This window comes from Neolamprologus brichardi, chromosome 3, assembly GCF_056152115.1.
Source record: "Neolamprologus brichardi isolate AB-2024 chromosome 3, ASM5615211v1, whole genome shotgun sequence".
NCBI classification, from domain to species: domain Eukaryota; kingdom Metazoa; phylum Chordata; class Actinopteri; order Cichliformes; family Cichlidae; genus Neolamprologus; species Neolamprologus brichardi.
Window position 1 is genome coordinate 13083114 of NC_142106.1, and position 18664 is coordinate 13101777.

The following is an 18664-nucleotide window of genomic DNA, read 5'->3' on the forward strand; positions in this document are numbered from 1 at the left end:
CAGTTCCTCTCGCACTCAACGATCCTCCTTCTATCGCACTTGGGGCTTTGTACCCAATCTCGGGCGTCCTGGCTCCCCTTGCCGTAGCATTTGTGTTGTACCTCGTCAATCTCTAGCTGTGCGAGCAGTTCCTTCTTTCGAATGTTGGAACACTGAGCTACTGGTTGTTTCACCATCAGTGTGGATGTTGGTATCAAAGACTCCATCGGTCCCTCATCCTATCCACGTACCTCCTTCTGCTGGGGTTACTTGTGTAGTAGCATTCCAACATTCCCTAGCATTACCTATTTTCATTTTCATCCCAACAACACCCTGTTTTCATCTCTTGCACACCAATGTCTTCTTGTCCAGTAGCCACTTCTCACCAGGGTGTCCTGGTTCAAATTTGTGAGATGCTTGTTTTAGTGTCACACCAGTCCATGATTTCACTTCTCTAATCATTCCGCACATGCTCCATGATGTCCTCTTATAATAAAACATCAGACTAAACCAAGTCTGCAACTCTTGAGGTCAAAAATGTCCTCCTCTGTCCAAACTATGCTCATAAAGCATGCTGTCACATGCTTTCAATTTTATATAAACCCTCCTACAAAGCATGAATGTTTACAGTAAATGTGCACGATAAACAAATACAAGCACTCAGAAACCATCTAGATAACTTTTATGTCAAAGGTCATGGGACATAAAGTCATTGTGCATCATCTTATAATAAAAACATTTAAAAAGTTTGCTGACTTTATGCAAAAAATAAGGTTTCAAATTCTCCTGCAGATTGAAATTCAAATCAACCTTATGCAAAAGTTCAATAAGGAAGATCTGTAGTTACACATCTGTCTGCTTTCCAGGTGTTGGCGCACCATCATGCCAGGCTGCTTTTCAAAATGGTGATAATGTGACAGACATCACATATCACACATGATCATCTTAAAGAACTGAAATAAACTGAATAAAGAGGGCGAGCTGTTAAAGAAGGAGTCCTCTGCGGTTTCTATATTCCAGCTGTGGCCACAGCTGTTTAACCTGTGCATCCTCTATCAGCTGTTCTCCAGATGCATTTTAGGACCTGAGACATACTTCCAGCTTCCAGATATGTAAAGTACATCCTTACCAGAAGCTCGGGTCTCAGAAGGAAACTTACAGTCTGTTTGTTCTACTGTAACATTAAAGGTCAAAGGTCACATGAAAAATTCACACTGGGAAAACTAATGCTGCACTGCTGCCACCTGCTGGCTGTTATCATGCAGTGACTGATGCCTCTTTCCATTTACACACAGTGCATATATTCGGCGGCCACTTTATTAGGTATACCTTGCTAGTCCCATGTTGGGCCCCTTTTTGGCTTCTGAGATATTTAAATTCTTCATGGCACTGATTCAACAAGCTACTGGAAACATTCCTCACAGATTCTGGTCCATATTAAAATGATTGCATCACACAGATGCTGCAGATTTTTCAATGATGTGAATCTCTTGTTAAAACCACCTGTTGGACTGAGATCTGGTGACTGTGGAGGCCATTGGAGTATTTCTGTGAACTCATTGTTATGTTCAAGAAATTTGTTTGAGTTGATTTGATTTTTTGACATGGCGCTTTATCCAGCTGGAATCAGCCTCCAGATGACACTGTGGTTATAAAGTGATGCACACAGTCAGTTAGAATACTTCAAGCAGGCTGTGGTGTTTAAACAATCCTCAGTATGGGGTCCAAAATGTGCCATTAAAATATCCCCCACTGCACTACACCACCAGCACTCTGTTACTTCTCCCTTCTGCAGAAGCAACAGGATCATGCTTCCACAAAACTCCTCTGTGATCTGTGTTGTAACTCTGAACTTATCCATATGATCCTGTTTCTGATTGAATTCTCTAAAAAGTTAAATTTTCAACAGATTCTGGTTTATGTGAGTCATCTTCTTCCTTTTCAGAGCAGAATGTCGGGAATATAAAAAGGTTCTCAACTTCACTGGATCCACTTCATCATGTCTGTATGCCAATCGGTAGTGATTTGACACACACGCACAATGACTGATCAATGGTCATGAGAATTTGCATAATTATGATGAAGGAACTGGCCTCCCTTTGTTCCTTCAGTGATTCTAGTTTCAGTCATTATGCAAATGTCCTGTTTATAAGATTGGGGGAACCTGCAGTCAGCTGAGACTGAAGAAGTCACTCGGATGAGTGACGAAACGTTTCTCCCACTGAAAACGCTACGTCCAGATGAACAGAATCAACGTAATTATAGAAGTTTATTTTTACAGTACTCACAGAGCAAACATGTTGCTGCAAACAACAAAATGTCTACAAATAATTTATTACAGATTTGTAATAAGATTTGCTTCAACTTTATCTAGTAGCTGAACTTTGTTTAACCCTTTTTTACTCATGGATTTTTAACAATGATTTCCTGAATCTTTCTGTCAAACACTAGTTTAATTTCTCTACACTAGCAGAAAAGCCAAAGACAAACATGGCTTCTGCTTGGCCTGAATCAAGGAATTGAGCTTAGAGTTTGAATTTGAGAGGATTGTTGTGAAAAACAAAAACACACCATCGTTTACCATTGTTCACGTTTTTATTCTGAAAAGCCTGGTGAAGAATTTTCTTTTAAGTATGAAAGATAAACTAAATTTTAATGGCACCATCTTCTTCTTCTGCTTCTTTATTAAAGAAAGAAAATATCTCTCCATCTCCTTTGTGAGGAGAACAAACAGAATCTAAACCAGTGTGTTTACAGTGAATGTGAGAACCAGTTAGAGAGCAGCAGCTGGATTCCAGTTGTTGGACTGGTAGACGACTGCTGGGCTGAGCAGAGGCTCTCTCTTTTCTGTTTATATACAGCAAAGTGAAAGAACGAGGACATGTCAGTGAACGCATCACAGTTATAACTTTCTGTGTTTGGATCACATAAATATTGAACTTTGGAAACATTTTCTGCTGCTGCATGAACAGTACATGACAAGTATCAGATCACACAGCATCTGCAGAGACGAACTTGGCTTGGAGTGAAATCTAAATACTGCTGCACTCACTCTGAACCCTGATGGAGAAAGAGGAGGAGTCACTGAAGAGATTATATGTCTCAGCTGGCTGGAAACGCCTGTTCCCTTGGAAAGGCTGGAGGAGGCGGCCTGGGAGAGGGAGGTCTGGTCTGTGTTTATCTGCCCCACTGACCCAGCTGTGGATAAGCTCACATCCTCATTTTACTGGAATGAGGATGTGTGTGCACTTTTTTTCTACTCTCACACTTTGAACTTGAGTTTGTTTGTTTTAACTTATTTTCCTTTCTCACTTCCTGTTCATAATAAAGGAAAAGTTCAATTCTGATTAACAGATTTTTCATCTTTGTATTAAAAGATCAACAGCTGTACCTCTGTAGTCTTCGACTGTTATCTTGTGTTAGATGATGATGTCATCCATAAGTGACGTCTCCCCTGTCTGAAACACACACAGAGGACATCGGTGCAGACAGTGCAGTCCTGTCACTGACATAACCTCACAAGTATCAACAACACAAAAATAATTCACATTAATTATAGAAGTTGTTTTTACAGTACTCACAGAGAACAGTTACAGCAGCAAACATCAGGATGTTGCTGCAAACAACAAAATGTCTACAAATAATTTATTACAGATTTGTAATAAGATTTGCTTCAACTTTATTTAGTAGCTGAATTTTGTTTAACCCGTTTTTATTTATGGATTTTTACTGACTTTTACTGACTGACTTTACTGACTCAAGGAATTAAGCTTAGAGTTTGAATTTGAGAGGACTGTGGTGAAAAAACAAACAAACAAACAAAAACAAACCATTGTTCACTGTAAAGGTCGCCAGAGTTTAAAGAACCGTCTGGATTCTGTAAATCTCACAGTTAAAGCCTGTTTGCTGTTGTTACGTTCCCCTGAGGGGTCTAGGCGGTGAGGGGGAAGTAACAAAAAGTGTCTGGGGCAGGAAAAGGAGTCAAGGAGGCAAAGGGGTTAAATTAAATAGTTTTATTAAAGTAGCTCAACTAAAAGAGACGGACAAGCCGCTATCACCATTTAAAGAAACAAACAAAACTCAAGAGTTGGTCAATAAAGTAAAACGTAAGTTAAAAAAAAAAGAGCAGCTCACTAGCTGCAAACACACTAATGGCACTCTGACCCAGACCTCACCTTTCCCTGGGCTTAAATACTTTTAATTACTGATGTGAGTCAGCTGTGTAAAGGGAAAGGTGGCACCTCAGGCAGAAGAGGTGGTGGGACACGCCCACACAGGCACCTTCAGGAGCAGGCCCTGCTAGGGCCGTAACAGCTGTGTTTCCTGGATTTCTGAGCAAAGATGAGAAACCTGCAGTCTGTCCTCTCACTTTCATTCAGGAAGAGGAGAGCAGAGCCAGGAAGAGGAGCTGAGGAAGGCAGGAAGAAGGAGCTTGGCTGAGAACATGGACTATGTTCAGGTGTGAGCACTGCTGCTGCAGCACAACTGTGGACTCCACCCTGATGATCGTTTGAGTGAGTGAATTTTCTCTGTTTAGTTTGATATTAAAACATGTTTGAGTGATTTGTTGCCTCTGATTGGCAGCTGGAAACTATGTGAAAATTACTGCATTTTGTTTGCAGTTTGTCACAGAGCTTCTTCTTATTCAGCATTTAAACAGACAGATCTGTGTCTACAGTTTGAAACAACCTCACATTGAAAAAATGTGGAGGACTGCTTTCAAATAAAAAGCCTCATATTTTTACATGTTTTGCATTATTCTCATGTGTTTGATCTGGGGTCAGCCGGTACTAGAAATTGTCGTTATATAATACAAATGATTGAATTGAATTGAATGTATCCTCACCTAAACCTCAGACTTCTGGCATAAACATGTTATAAACATCAATACCAACTTGTATTGGTACCTGATTATTACCAAAGGAGGCTCAGGCATGTCTGTACATGTCCTGTGGCCTGCTGTTTTCTAGTGATGGGATTTCCGGCTCTTTTTAGAGATCCGGCTCTTTCGGCTCCGAACCGGCTCTTCAGGTTGTTTTGTTGCTTTAATTATTTAATCAATATATAATAAATAATATAAAATTATGCAGAAAAGGAATTACTAATGTAAAAAAGGTGGTTTTATTTATATATGGACCCTAGAGACAAAGCATATACAAACTCCAAAACACATTTCTAGCGTTAACTGAACTTCCAAAACAGAGCTACCTGGATAACTTAAATTACACAATTGAAAGCATGTGTGTATTGTTTGTGTATTTATAGACAAGCACTCATATTTATTCAAATAATTAAAAAAAAATCATTTACCTGTTACTACCACACACCAAATCCAGTTGTTGATACTTCCTGGCTTGTGTAGCCACTAGGTAACAAAAGCTCAACACTGCGCCCTAGCATCCTGGAGCACTTCTGTTGTCTTTTGTAAGTGCGTCTGAGTTTTTACGCGTTTTGGAGTTTGTACGTGCTTAGGAGTTTGTACGTGTTTTGAAGTTTGTACGTGCTTTGTCTCTAAGGGCCACTGTAAATATACTTTTATTTATTCACTCCACATAAAATGTAATAAATAAATCATATAATACAAAAAACAACTATTTGCATTTTAAACTTTTAACTATTTAAATTTTCAGCTTTTTCCTTTTAAACAAATTTAACGTGAAACAACACAAAACACTGCAAACCACAACACAATTAAATATAAATTAAAATATTAAAACAAAAAGAAGATGCACATTCTCTGTCATATGGGCCTGCATGATTTCTGAATCCTTTATAATCTGCAACTGAAAATAGTGGATGATTACTATACCTTTCTAATGTGATGTTGTTGTCCCTCGCTCTCTTTCTCTCTGGCTCTGTTCCTGTGCTACTGCGAGTAGCACTTCTGTTGTCTTTTGTAAGTGCGTCTGAGTTTTTACGCGTTTTGGAGTTTGTACATGCTTAGGAGTTTGTACATGTTTTGAAGTTTGTAAGTTTGTACGTTTGTACGAAGTTTGTAACGCCCCTCCCCCCTCTGCCCAGCGCAAAGTACAGGCCGCGCATGCAGAGTTTAGCGGAAAAAAGGGCGAGAGAGAGGGTGAGAGAAAGGAAAAAAAAACAAAACCTCACGGCTCCCAATAAGGAGCCGGCTCGCGTCGTTCACTTCAAAGAGTCGGCTCTAAGAGCCATTTCGTTCGCGAACGACCCATCACTACTGTTTTCTGTCCCTGTGTGTGTGTGGGTGGGTGTGCGCGCGTGTGTGTTTTCTCTCTTGCTGTATGAGCTTGCATGCAGGGTTTTGCAAGAGTAGCGTGATTGCAGTTTCCATGGTGAAATCAATGTTTACTTTCATGTTTACACTCCGTCTTTGGGCTGAAAAACACAAGATTCCTGCAGCAGCTTTCTGTCTGTGCGTGGGAGGGGGGTGAAAACAATAACTCAATAAAAACTCCATTCAAAAAAGTACAATTCAGATTTTTTCAGGATTTTCGAAATGTTTTTAATGTAGTTTTAAAAATAAGTAAAGTGATTCAAAATCAAATTAGGGATCATATTTTTATGTTTGCAATTAAAATTTACTTACTTCTTTTGTATTTGCAGTTTACTTTCCTTTTATTGGTTCTGCTGAGTCATTGGAAACGGAGGAATGACGGAGGAATGTGAGAGCGCGTCACCAGAGTTACTTACTATACGCTCTAGTGTCTTGTTGCGCTGCAGAGTACAGGCTGTTGTTCCTGCACATGGAGTGTTATTCACACTTGTAAAGTCTTCAGCTGTGACATATGAAGAATAAGAAGTGACAGTAGAGCGGCACAGAGCCCTTATCCTCACAGTGCAGCGGTGGATTCAGCCTGTTTAAGGTAACTAACAATGCTAATGCTGTCAGACAGCACTGAGCTGTTACATTCATACACAGCGTCACAGCAGTCTTTAAAATAGTGATTAAAACGCTGCCTGTAAACAAAGTGTCATCAGACAGGATGTCATCACTATGCTTTCAAACAATTCAGATTAAAATGAGCTGACAGCAAATCGTTCCTTGTATTACTGCACAAGGAAAAGATTGGAGATGACAAAAACGATTTAATGGATTTTGTTTTCATTACACGTGTGCACACTTTCAATCTGAATGACGACATAAATGGTGATAGTAGTGTGCAGTAGCGGTTTTAGATACGGGCGGTTGCCCGGGGCGGCATCGCGGCTCGTTCTCATGCTGCCCCGACATCATGCCAGCGCATATTGGGAATGGCATTGGTTTTCTATCGCCCATTTGCTGGGAGTAAGAGCTCCCTCCGTTTGCGAGGTGCGACTGCTGCTTGCGGCGCAGGGAGGAGAGGGCGGGGCGGCGGGGGATGCTCTGGCTGGCTGGAGCAGCAAAAATGACCAACTCGCAAAATAAAACAAATTACAAACAAACCAACAAACACGAAAACACCAGACATCATGATGCAGACTTATAATTTGCACCGATGTTTTTTCAAAATTCTATACGCGAAAAGTGAGCGCGAGAGCCCTCGGTGCGCCTGCTCGCTGCTGAAGTCAAAATAAACTTTATTGTCATCTCCGCTGCATACAGTCCAGTATATAGAGAGACGACGAGGCTCCAGTTACAGCAGTGCAAGTAAACAATAAACAATAAACAATAAATATAAGAAGAGTAAGAAAATAAATATACACTTTAGGAGCAGGAGTAAAGGGATCAATAACAATTTAAAATGTATATTTTATATTTTGTTGATCTAAAGTCTCACACACAACCCGTTTTTAAACTTCTTTTCTCATTTTTTAAATGAGAAAAGAAGAGGAGGAGTGTAGCGACTTCCACAGTCGCTAGAGGCCGGGGACTGAGCCTGTCTATTTGCCTCTCAACTTTACGCAATAATGCGAGAGGTGGAATTGCTTGCTTGTTTATTAAATGCTTGAAAAGTTTACAGAGCAATGTGATCGGCTCGCGATTCAAACTCTTAAAACATCACAGGCTCTAATGCAACAAGGGGAAACTCGTTGTGCTGCGGTCAACAAAAACTACGGCTACCCAGCCCTCCTCTCTGTCAAAAGCAAACCAGTGAAAGACAGACTGACAACGCCCTCTTAATGTCGCAGCTAGCACCCACGTGACTCCCGTTACACATCACCATAGCAACCAAACAAATGAAAACCGAGTGATCATTAAAATTCAATAATTTAATTATGACTCCTACAAGGAGAAACGAGCAAAAGACACAGGTAAGCAGATGTGTGATTGGATAATGGCAGGTCATGTATCCTAAAACATTAAGAATCAGGATACTTTCTTAATCCCTAAGGAAATAATGTGGGTTACAGTTCCTCCAAGAAGAAATGGTAAAAATAGTAACAGTAACAGACTAAACTCCAAACGATATTTACAATAATATAATATTAATTAGTCAGTGTCAATTGTTGATTTGTCCTGTTCTCATTGTATGACGAATTATGATGTCTGTTTAGTAGCCGTTTGCATACAATGCATACTCTGTCTCTCTCTTCGTGTGTGTGAGGAGGAGGGGCGCCAGAGGGGGTGTTCGCCCAGGGCGCCAAACAGGCTAGGACCGCTACTGGTAGTGTGTGTGTGTGTGTGTTAAGAAGCCATTTGTGTCTGTGTGCTAACAACTATGTGCTAACCAAATTATTTCCCATTTAAAGAAACAAACAAAAGAACAACATGCATTAAATTATTTCATTGTAAGAATCTGATCCATAGTTCTCACTTTGCAAAGGCAGTCTGATTACAGCACTAATTGACATGTTAAAATACGTCTTTTTACAATCTCCACCTGATCACCATCCAGCAGGAGGAGCAGTGAGTCCTGAGGCTGTGCTACCAACCAGGATTTCATCTGATCCAGGTAACTTCAGGGTCTCTGTACTGCTGGGGTAAATCACCACGGTAACTTAATCAGATTGGACATCAAGAATACTGTAGTTTAGCTTTTTCTCTCACGCTGCTGATTTTATATAAAATACACAACATATATTTTAACTTTACTTACTCAGTAAACCCTGGTAAACTTAACAAACTGAGCTTTGTGTGACTGCTTATTCTGAACAACAGTGTTGGGGTAAGTATAGGATATTCTGGGTGTGCTGAACTCACTACAGACTTTACCTCAGATGTGTAACTTCTGACTCATAAATGCGTGTTTCAATCTACACTGTGTTTCAAAATCCAAAGCAATTTGACCACAAGCAAAAACCATTTTACTAATGTCTACGTAATTTACACACAATTTACTTTCAGTTTCACAAGTCTGATATTTTTCTTGCTTCCTGTGAGCACAGATGTCTAAAAATATGTGACTCTATTTTTAACTGATGTGCAGAACCTTAAATGTGTGAAGAAATCACCTGAGACACAGAGATGCCCACATTTCTGCTACTGTTAGCGTTATGTGCTCTCAGCTAACATGTGATATCCTGCCATATCAGGTAATTCCTTCACACATTTGCTGAACATAAACATTTTGGAGGGTAAATAATCACTATTCACTGTTGGACGTACACATTTGTAAATCTTAGTTTATGTTTGTGAATCATATCAGAAGCTTTGGTAACACAAACTTCTTGTGTATTTTCAGTCGACTCAGCTTCTCTTTTAAAATATGTAACACTCTGAATTTGGGATCTGCAGGACAACCTGAGATGGATGCTGGGAAATCTGAGATATTCTGCTGGATTCTTCTCGTCTGCTTTTCACTGGCTGCATTTGCAGGTGAGACCAGCAGGTATCACTGTGTCTACTGCTGGGAATTGAATTGCTTTCATTGTCACTTTATATATATACAATTTAGATTATTACATTCAAAATAATTATAAAGCTCATTCACACCACATTCACATGTATCAGCAGCACTTTTGGTCTGCTGATAGGAGGAGGGACAGAGGGAAGTACTGAATAGTTGTTGCTGAGCAGGGATGTTTCATGGGATGATGACACAGCAGACTTTTCCCGTATTTATCTCACACACATATTATGTGAAAATTGTAAAGAATGACCAAAAGGTAACAAAAATAGTACCAATAATCTTGATGATGATAGAAATAAGAGACAGGTTTGTACAATAAGTCAGAGGCTGTCCACCTTCATAGTAATCAGATAACGAGTCAATCATTTAAAGTGATCAGTGTTTGCAGTCCTGTAGCTCAGAGTCCATCCCTGGACGAAGATGACGAAGATGATGCTCAGTGTGGTGAAAGCTTTCATCAGAGCTTTGATCTCTGATCTTCGCTGAGCCGCTGAGCTGAGTTCTGCTGCAGGTTTCTTCTGTGTGTAACCTGAACGAGGGACAAGTGCTGCCAACACAGTATTAATGTTGTTATTGTTTATGACAGCATTTTATAATGACTGTAAGTGCATTTATCATTTTCCACACAGTCACAGCTCCAGTAGACACACACTAGTTGTTGAGTCAGATTTGTTATTCCCAGAAGTTTGCAGCTCTAATGTGGATAAAATTCCTCTCAGGTGAAAACAGTGGACACATATTAGCATTAAGGATGTGTCTTAAATATAATTAATCAGTTTGTTTAGTTATGGTAAGCAACTCTCTGCCTACACTCTTATAAATGTGATTAAAGTGAATTATTTTTGGCTCTAATTAGTAAACACAGAGTGAGTCGGCTGCTTGAAAAGAGCAATGAGGGAACTGTGGCTCAGGTTTGAGGTTCAACCATCATCAACCAGAGCACAGTGGTCTCTGATCATCTTTCTGATTGGCTGCTGTACCAGTCAACAGTTTAAACTTTGACCTTTAACCTCTCTGCTCTGTGTTGTTTCCTCTTTCAGACCAGAAAACGATCAGTGCTGAGTCTGGACAGAACGTCACTCTGACATGTCGAGCTCCAAACATCAACATCATTGTTGTTGTAGAGTGGAGCAGAGCTGACCTGGACCTAGATTATGTCCTCTTGTACCGGGATGAGCGGTTTGATCCAGAAAACCAGCATCCATCTTTTAAGAACTGGGTGGATCTGCAGGACAGACAGATGAAGGGTGGAGACGTGTCTCTGATTCTGAACAATGTGACGATTAATGACACTGGAACATACGAGTGTCGTGTCTTCATGAGAGGAACAAACCGCAGGAAGAGAGCTCATCTGAAGACTAAGCCCATCACCACCATCAGCTTAAATGTTTCTCCAGGTGAGTGAGTAGAGTTGAGTGTGTGTGTGATCAGAGGTGAAGCTGCTTCCTGGTTGTTGATGTTTGTTTCTAAAGATGTTGTTGATGAGACTTTGTAGAAAGCAGCTGGTCTGAGTGATGTGATCAGAGTGCAGTAGATAATGTCTGACAGCAGTTTGAAGAGGAAATGGATTCTGTTCTGTTCTTCACTCATCACCTACCTGACAGCTGACACCTCACACCTGTTTCTCACCTGCAGGTCAGACAGGAGGAGACACAGAGGATGGAGGGAAGGAGGATGGAGGGAAGGAGGATGGATCTGTTGGACTGAAAGTTGGTCTTCCAGTTGGTGTTATTGTTGCTGTTGTTGTTGTTGTTGGTGTTTTTTTAATCTACAGGAAACTTAAACCACAGAGTCAGGGTTCACACCAGGCTGAACAGCAGCCTGTTTGAAATGTTAAAGTATGAATTTCACAAGTTTTTAAATGTTGTTTTTGTTTGGTGCAAAACATCGACATCAGTCCAACAGACAAAACAGAGTCAGGATTCAGGATTCGCCTCCTTGAACTGTCTCAGAGGGCTTCCAGCTGATCTGAGTCTCCTGCTGCTGTTCCAGCTTCTCAGAGCAGAGTTTACAATTTATCAGTACAATTAAATAAATTGATTGAAAAAAGATAGATAGATGAAGTTTCCTTCATGAGGAGAACAAACAGAATATAAACCAGTGTGTTTACAGTGAATGTGTCAGGTCTGAACTGCTGTGTGGACCAGTTAGAGAGCAGCAGCTGGATCCCAGTGGTTGGACTGGTGGACGACTTCATTGAGGAGTAGACGACGTCTGGCTCTGGTAGAAACTCTGCACACACAAACACAGCAGCTGTCTTTCCCATTTCTTTCATTTTTTCTCATTTTCAATCTCAAAGATGAAAAATAGGACAGTTAAACAACGAGTGGACAGACTTTAGTTTGTATTTTGATTCAGGGACTGGAAGCGGGGCTGAGGAAGAGCAGCAAGCAGGAGAGCCCTCTGACTGACTTGTTTGACTGAAAGTGAATTCATTTGTGTAGTTTAATATCAGAACATGTTTGATTTACATTTCATTACCCCAGCATGGTAACAGCTCCACACCATCTGATAAGTTTAGGTTACTCGTACTAGAGACCATATCATCCCAATTCTTCAACAGCTGGTTGACCATAGAAGCCATAGATAAACTTTAAAATGTTAGAATGTTAAAAAATCTTTTACGTTTCTTTTTCCATTTTATGGTTTTGTGTCTCTTTATTTTAATTTACTATTCATTTATTTCCTTTTTTGCACATTTGTTTTTTCACTTTTTATTATATTTAATCTGTCCTTAGTAGCCTTGTTATGTTATTTATCATTTCTTTTTCATCTCCTGTGTTTCTGTATGCTAAGTGAGTGCTGATCTCTAGGTGTGGGAGTGGGGATGGAGGGGTGATGAGAGGGCGTAGTGAAGGTGATGTATGTGTATTGTTTTCTGCTTCTAATGTGTACATCATTTTGAGTGTCTTCCTTACTGTATGAGAAGTGCTATAAATAAAGTTTTGAGTTATATCCTAAGATTAAGACTCGAGGCATTTATACACCAAAGACATTGCAAAAAAAAATCACAAAACACAATTTTAAAACTTGCCCTGTAACATATCTACATGACAAACATGTTGTGTTTTGTGTAAAATTTGTGCTGGATTTAAACCCAGGACCTTGTTGCTGTGAGGCACCAGTGCCATCACCCAGTGGTGATAACAAAGACCTCAGTCCTGCAGAGCAAATGTTTTACATTCAGCCTGATTTGTTTTTCTTCTCCTCCATCATCAGTGATCAGAGGTCTGCACTGTGAACCAGGATTTAGTCTCATCCAGGTAACTTCAGAGTTAACTCTGGTTTTACTGCTATATTAAGATGGTTCACTTCTCATTCCCAGTTTATGCTTCAATGGGAAATCTAGGCTGTGACCTTACATGTAACCTGATGTCACAACACATCGAGTTGACAGTAGATTGACAGATTGGTCTGATCAGCACTGTTGACTCCTCCTGCGCATTTCTTGCTGCTTTTACGCCAGTTTTTGAATTTATCAGTGAGAGAATAACAATCATCTCCTCAGTATAAAGAATATATATTATTAATGATTATAATACTAATCATAACCATTGCGAGGAACTGTTCTGATAGCACAGGGTGTTGCTGTGAGGTAAAATGTGTTGGTTATGTACAGCCGGTAAAATAAGCATTAAACGTCTTACAAATTTTCTAAGTAAATATATTTATAAATGTTCTTCTGACTTTTCACCAGATGTCAGTAAAAACCCATCCAGTCCATACATACATTTTTCTTGGCTCACATTTGGCTGTGATATAGACACCAGTGTGGATTGTTCAATGATTTTATGACTGATGGATGAGAAACAGGACTTATTTCTATTTAAAGCTGTACAGTACATATTTGTACACATTTCTGTAATTTCTGTAATTAATTACTTTTGAAAATCAGCAATCAATAAAGTAACTGGATTATTTTTTGGGGGAAGTAATCAGTAATTAGTCACTGATTACTTCTGTAGTGCTCACACCTGAACATAGTCCTTGCAGGAAGAAGGAGCCTGGTGTTGTTAGACTAAAAAAGTATAGCCAAACCCATCTGTTCTCTGATTGGATTGTTAAATTTGTGATTGACATGACATTGACCAATCAGATGAAATGAAGACAAATAGGGTCAAAATTCGTACTTGTACACTATATGAAACTTGAGTGCAGAGTTTCACACAAATCTTTTTTTTACGCACACACAAATTCTTTTTACACATACAAAACTGATTTACAAATACAAATTATTTATGACCACAATTTGAGCCTATAGTTACTGTCAGATTTTGATGTTTTCATAGATTTTTAGTCACTGTCTGATTACATCTCTGAGGTTGGTGGCACTCATAGCATCATGTTCTGTGGGAGAAGAGTCACATGACCCATGAACGTCATACACACTAACCTGTGTAGTATCTTCAGATGTCCACTAGATGGAATCAGTCCTCAGAATACAGAAACAAAACCACTGCACTGCAGCTGCACAAGGACAATAAAAACTGATCCTGAGATCCAGGATGGAAAACAGAAGCTGCTCTCTCACGCCACCATTCCTCCACTCGCCCCAGCCGGTCTAGACACTAAACCTCTTTATCTTGGACAACATCCTCCTCTCTGACACCACCTTAAGAGAGTCCATCTCCATCCCCACAACATTACTGGCCTTGCGGATCAGTTTGGCATCAGCAACCCTAAATCTGCTCCCCTAGCATGCAACAGCATAGAGGATCACACTGGCCACAACAGACTCGCAGAAAATCCTGAGCATTGTCCGGCAGATGTTTAAGGACCTCAGTCGCCTCAAAAGATAGAGGCGACTCTGGTCCTTCCTGTAAAGTGCTGTGGTGTTTTTAGCCCAGTCCAGTTTATTGTCAATGTGTACTCTGAGGTATTTATAGTCACCCACAATGTCCACATTGAGCGCATGGATTGAAACAGGGGTCAAGTGTTTCTGAATTATATTCAAAGATCAGTAAATCTGCTGTAGACATAAAACCAGTTAAACTGTTATTAAGTGTGCCTATGCCAAGAGGCACACTTATTACTATTTCTCGGATTTATTATTAAGTGTGCCTATGCCAAGAGGCACACTTATTACTATTCGTCGGATTTATTATTCTTATTCTCAATCTTCCGCCTAAAATTTCGACGCGTAACTCTCCCCACAGTTTTGAGACAAGGTTCACATATGTTATATCATTTTGTGCGGCTGGATCTGGAATGGTGTGTTATGACTTTTGGTGTTTATGACTTTTATAGTTTTTTAAATATTTAGATTTTAGTGCAAATTTTGGCCCATTTCTAGGCCCATGAGAAAGATTCAACTTTTGGCCCCATAGAAACAGATTTCAAACTTCATTTGTGGTGTGTTGGCTCTCTCTAGTGGTATGCCGGGAGTAGTACGGCCTGTCTACCTTTATTTGGATTACCGTAGTGACGACAATATCAACGGCGGGCACAGCGTCGCTGCTTTCAGGAACCATTGGAAGTTTTAAGGTTGCGCGAACCATTGAATAGTTACGGTAACCGCAAGGGTGTATGCTTGGTGGAAAACTCCATATCCCACAATTCATAGCACGCCTCTACCGAGTGAAACAATGGCGGCTGCCACCTCGTTTTTATATTCCTCTTATTTGTGTTTCTAGGTCACAAAATAAACTTTTAAGATATTTTCAGGTGAGAATGTAGGTGTGTAAACGTCAAATATCTGCTCGTTTTGTCAAAACATCCCATATTAGCAACTTATGATATTGCTGCTAGCACGGCTAGCTAGCGCGGCTAGCGTCTCTTCGCTAAAAAGCACCCGGGCTTGGCTTACAGTGAGGCGGCTGACACTCGTTTCACCACCCGATCGCTCGCCAAGAGACTGTTTTTCAGCTGGATTTATTTTTCGTTTATATGGGCCGATAATTCATTTATTCATTTTAGTAACGGTATAAACAGTGAAAGGTGGTTGTGTAGCTGCTGGTCAATGTGGGGAAAAATAACTGAGTTGTTTGGTGGTGGCTAACGCGGAGCTCCAACAAAGGGCAGCTAGCCCTGACAGAAAGGACATGCGGGGAAAGAGACATACGAGGCGGCTAGGCGGCCGGTGTTCCAGATCTACTGGCGTTTAGATCTACTGGCGTTGGTCGAACAGATGTGTGGCAGTCTTGCGTTTCAGGAGCTGCTACCGACAAACCAGCAAAAAAACGCCAAATGTGTCACCTGTGACACTTGTGAGGTTATCTCGAACACATTCTGTCAGTCTTGATGCCGTTGAACAACAAAATGTTTACAAATGTTTCGAGTTTACCTGGTGATATCCTCATGCGTGACGCGATCGCGAAAACAGCAAACAATTAACACCACGCCGATGTTGTTCACAGGACAGCAAGAGTAAACGATCGGGAGACTCTTGTCGTCGTTATCGTTCCCCTCGCACGGTTTATTTCTCCGGTTTCAGCGTTTTTGCTTCACAACTAAAGCGAGCAGTTTACTTTGTGCACTAACATGGAGTCGAGTCAACCAGCGCCACCTCTGGCCAAGTGCCACAGCCTACAGCCAGATCAACTGGTGACACACATCTGCACCACGTTTGAATTCGTTTCATGCACAATACATTTGTGCCTTTCAATTGTCTCTGTTTGTGCGTCATGCAAATAGACCTTTGAAAAGAATGAAATGATATCATGTATGTACTATCAGGCTACATTTCTACAACATTCCAAATTATATACACAAAGTCATAAGAATCACCACCCCTGTTCATCATGATATCAATACTTTTGCCCATAAGAAAAATTTCGTGAACAAATATAGACACACTAATATTTCACCAGTGTTGTAACATCACATGTCGTTAGCATGGGTAAGATAACGAAATCAATACCTCAGATGGAAGCACCTTGACTGGGTTACTTCAACATCACTGGGTGACATGTCACTTTGATGCACCGACAGTGGAATTATAGTTCAGGTGACCTGCATGCCTTTGCACTTTAAAGACACTAGAGCACCTAAAGGACGCATGGAAACATCAAGTGATACACAGATAAGACTGTTGCACAGAAATATGCAGTATCTGCACACTGTAACATGTTTAGTTGCTTTACTCAAGAGCCTGACTTCAGATGAATGGCTCTGACCATCTCATCTTTCTTGCAGATTGAATGCACCTTCTATGGGAAGTGGTACCACACAGTGTGTGTGGACTTCCCCTCTGCAGAAGGCGACTACAAATGTTGTGGTTGCTAAATAAACAGAAAAAATTGATCCCTGTTGTGTTCGCTTACTGATTGTTTTTAGTGTTGACAATCCACATTGCTGGGATTGCATCTTTCAACATGTTTGTGGGTAAGTGCAGCCACTCAGCCTCTACTCAATGTGATCATAGCAGCAGGTGCAGATGTGTCACAAGTTAATCTAGTAGTAGGCTGTGGTATTTGGCCACAGGTGGCAGCAGTGGACTGACCTCCATTGGAGACTGCTCCAGCTGCTATGTGATAGTGCATCTGCTACAAATTGAAGATCATATGCAAGTATTGGAAATTAACGCTTGTATTATGTTGACAAACAAAAAAGTGACATTGATTTTGTTGCGGGTCATTTTGACCCGTACTGTGTAAATCCACTCAGAATTGTCAAGAAACTGCAATAAAACAATAGTAACTGTATTTCCCATCAGATAAACATGTAGAACACAGACATACAACAGTTTGACTTTCCATAACTATTTTAGGAACAATTTGGTTTTTCGCTCTTACAAACATATTTCTTTTGAACCTGCCCTACGTTCTCTGTTTTTCAATGCTCAACATTTTCAATTTTGTCCACATGATGGACAGAATGTAACTGTGTGCTTTCTGCAGATGTACTTCTTGCATTTCTCACACAAAATGCTTGTTTTACAACAGGAATCTTCCTAACTAAGATTTAAAACAAAAGATTTCTACGTCTCCTCCAGTCCCAAAAACAGATGACAAACCAATCGCCACACCTGAGTCACTGACTTTCTTAAATCCACTCACTCTCACTGGCTGTTTATTACTAATCACTGTGTAACTGCTGTGAATTCACAGTAACTGCCATCTCCTTACAAATGTTCATTAGATTAACCACACTTATAAAGACTGTATATAACCACCAACTCTCCAGCCATGTTGATTGGATTGCCTATATTGGCTGGAAATATTCATTTCCAGAGAAAAGACACAGGCAGACGATGCTTATGTGATGTGACAACACTGATGAAATATTGATATGTCATATTTGTCCAAGGCGTATTTCATTGTTATGGAAAAAGAGAATATTAAAATCATGATGAACAGGGGTGGTGATTCTTATGACTTTGTGTATATAATTTGGAATGTTGTAGAAATGTAGCCTGATAGTACATACATGATATCATTTCATTCTTTTCAAAGGTCTATTTGCATGACGCACAGACAGAGACAATTGAAAGGCACAAATGTGTTGTGCATGAAACGAATTCAAACGTGGTGCAGATGTGTGTCACCAGTTGATCTGGCTGTAGGCTGCGGCACTTGGCCAGAGGTGGCGCTGGTTGACTCGACTCCATGTTAGTGCACAAAGTAAACTGCTCGCTTTAGTTGTGAAGCAAAAACGCTGAAACCGGAGAAATAAAACGTGCGAGGGGAACGATAACGACGACAAGAGTCTCCCGATCGTTTACTCTTGCTGTCCTGTGAACAACATCGGCGTGGTGTTAATTGTTTGCTGTTTTCGCGATCGCGTCGCGCATGAGGATATCACCAGGTAAACTCGAAACATTTGTAAACATTTTGTTGTTCAACAGCATCAAGACTGACAGAGTGTGTTCGAGATAACCTCACAAGTGTCACAGGTGACACATTTGGAGTTTTTTTGCTGGTTTGTCGGTAGCAGCTCCTGAAACGCAAGACTGCCACACATCTGTTCGACCAACGCCAGTAGATCTAAACGCCAGTAGA

General features: G+C 40.4%; 1 protein-coding gene across 1 annotated transcript; it reads left to right on the plus strand.

Moving 5' to 3' along the window:
- The first annotated feature begins 6685 nt into the window (after positions 1-6685).
- Positions 6686-12300, plus strand: LOC118456064 (ICOS ligand-like). The gene is made up of 5 exons (XM_087838844.1): positions 6686-6818; positions 8772-8828; positions 9611-9691; positions 10766-11122; positions 11361-12300. The coding sequence occupies exons 3-5, from the start codon at positions 9622-9624 to the stop codon at positions 11552-11554; spliced, it is 621 nt and encodes a 206-aa protein (XP_087694970.1). The 5' UTR covers positions 6686-6818; positions 8772-8828; positions 9611-9621; the 3' UTR covers positions 11555-12300.
- Positions 12301-18664: the final 6364 nt, after the last annotated feature.

Bases quoted from the DNA above. Each gene is read 5' to 3' on its own strand.
- LOC118456064 (XM_087838844.1), top strand. From the start codon at position 9,622: ATGGATGCTGGGAAATCTGAGATATTCTGCTGGATTCTTCTCGTCTGC. The intron at 9,692-10,765 runs GTGAGACCAGCA...TTCCTCTTTCAG, and splicing joins TTCACTGGCTGCATTTGCAG to ACCAGAAAACGATCAGTGCT. The intron at 11,123-11,360 runs GTGAGTGAGTAG...TCTCACCTGCAG, and splicing joins CAGCTTAAATGTTTCTCCAG to GTCAGACAGGAGGAGACACA.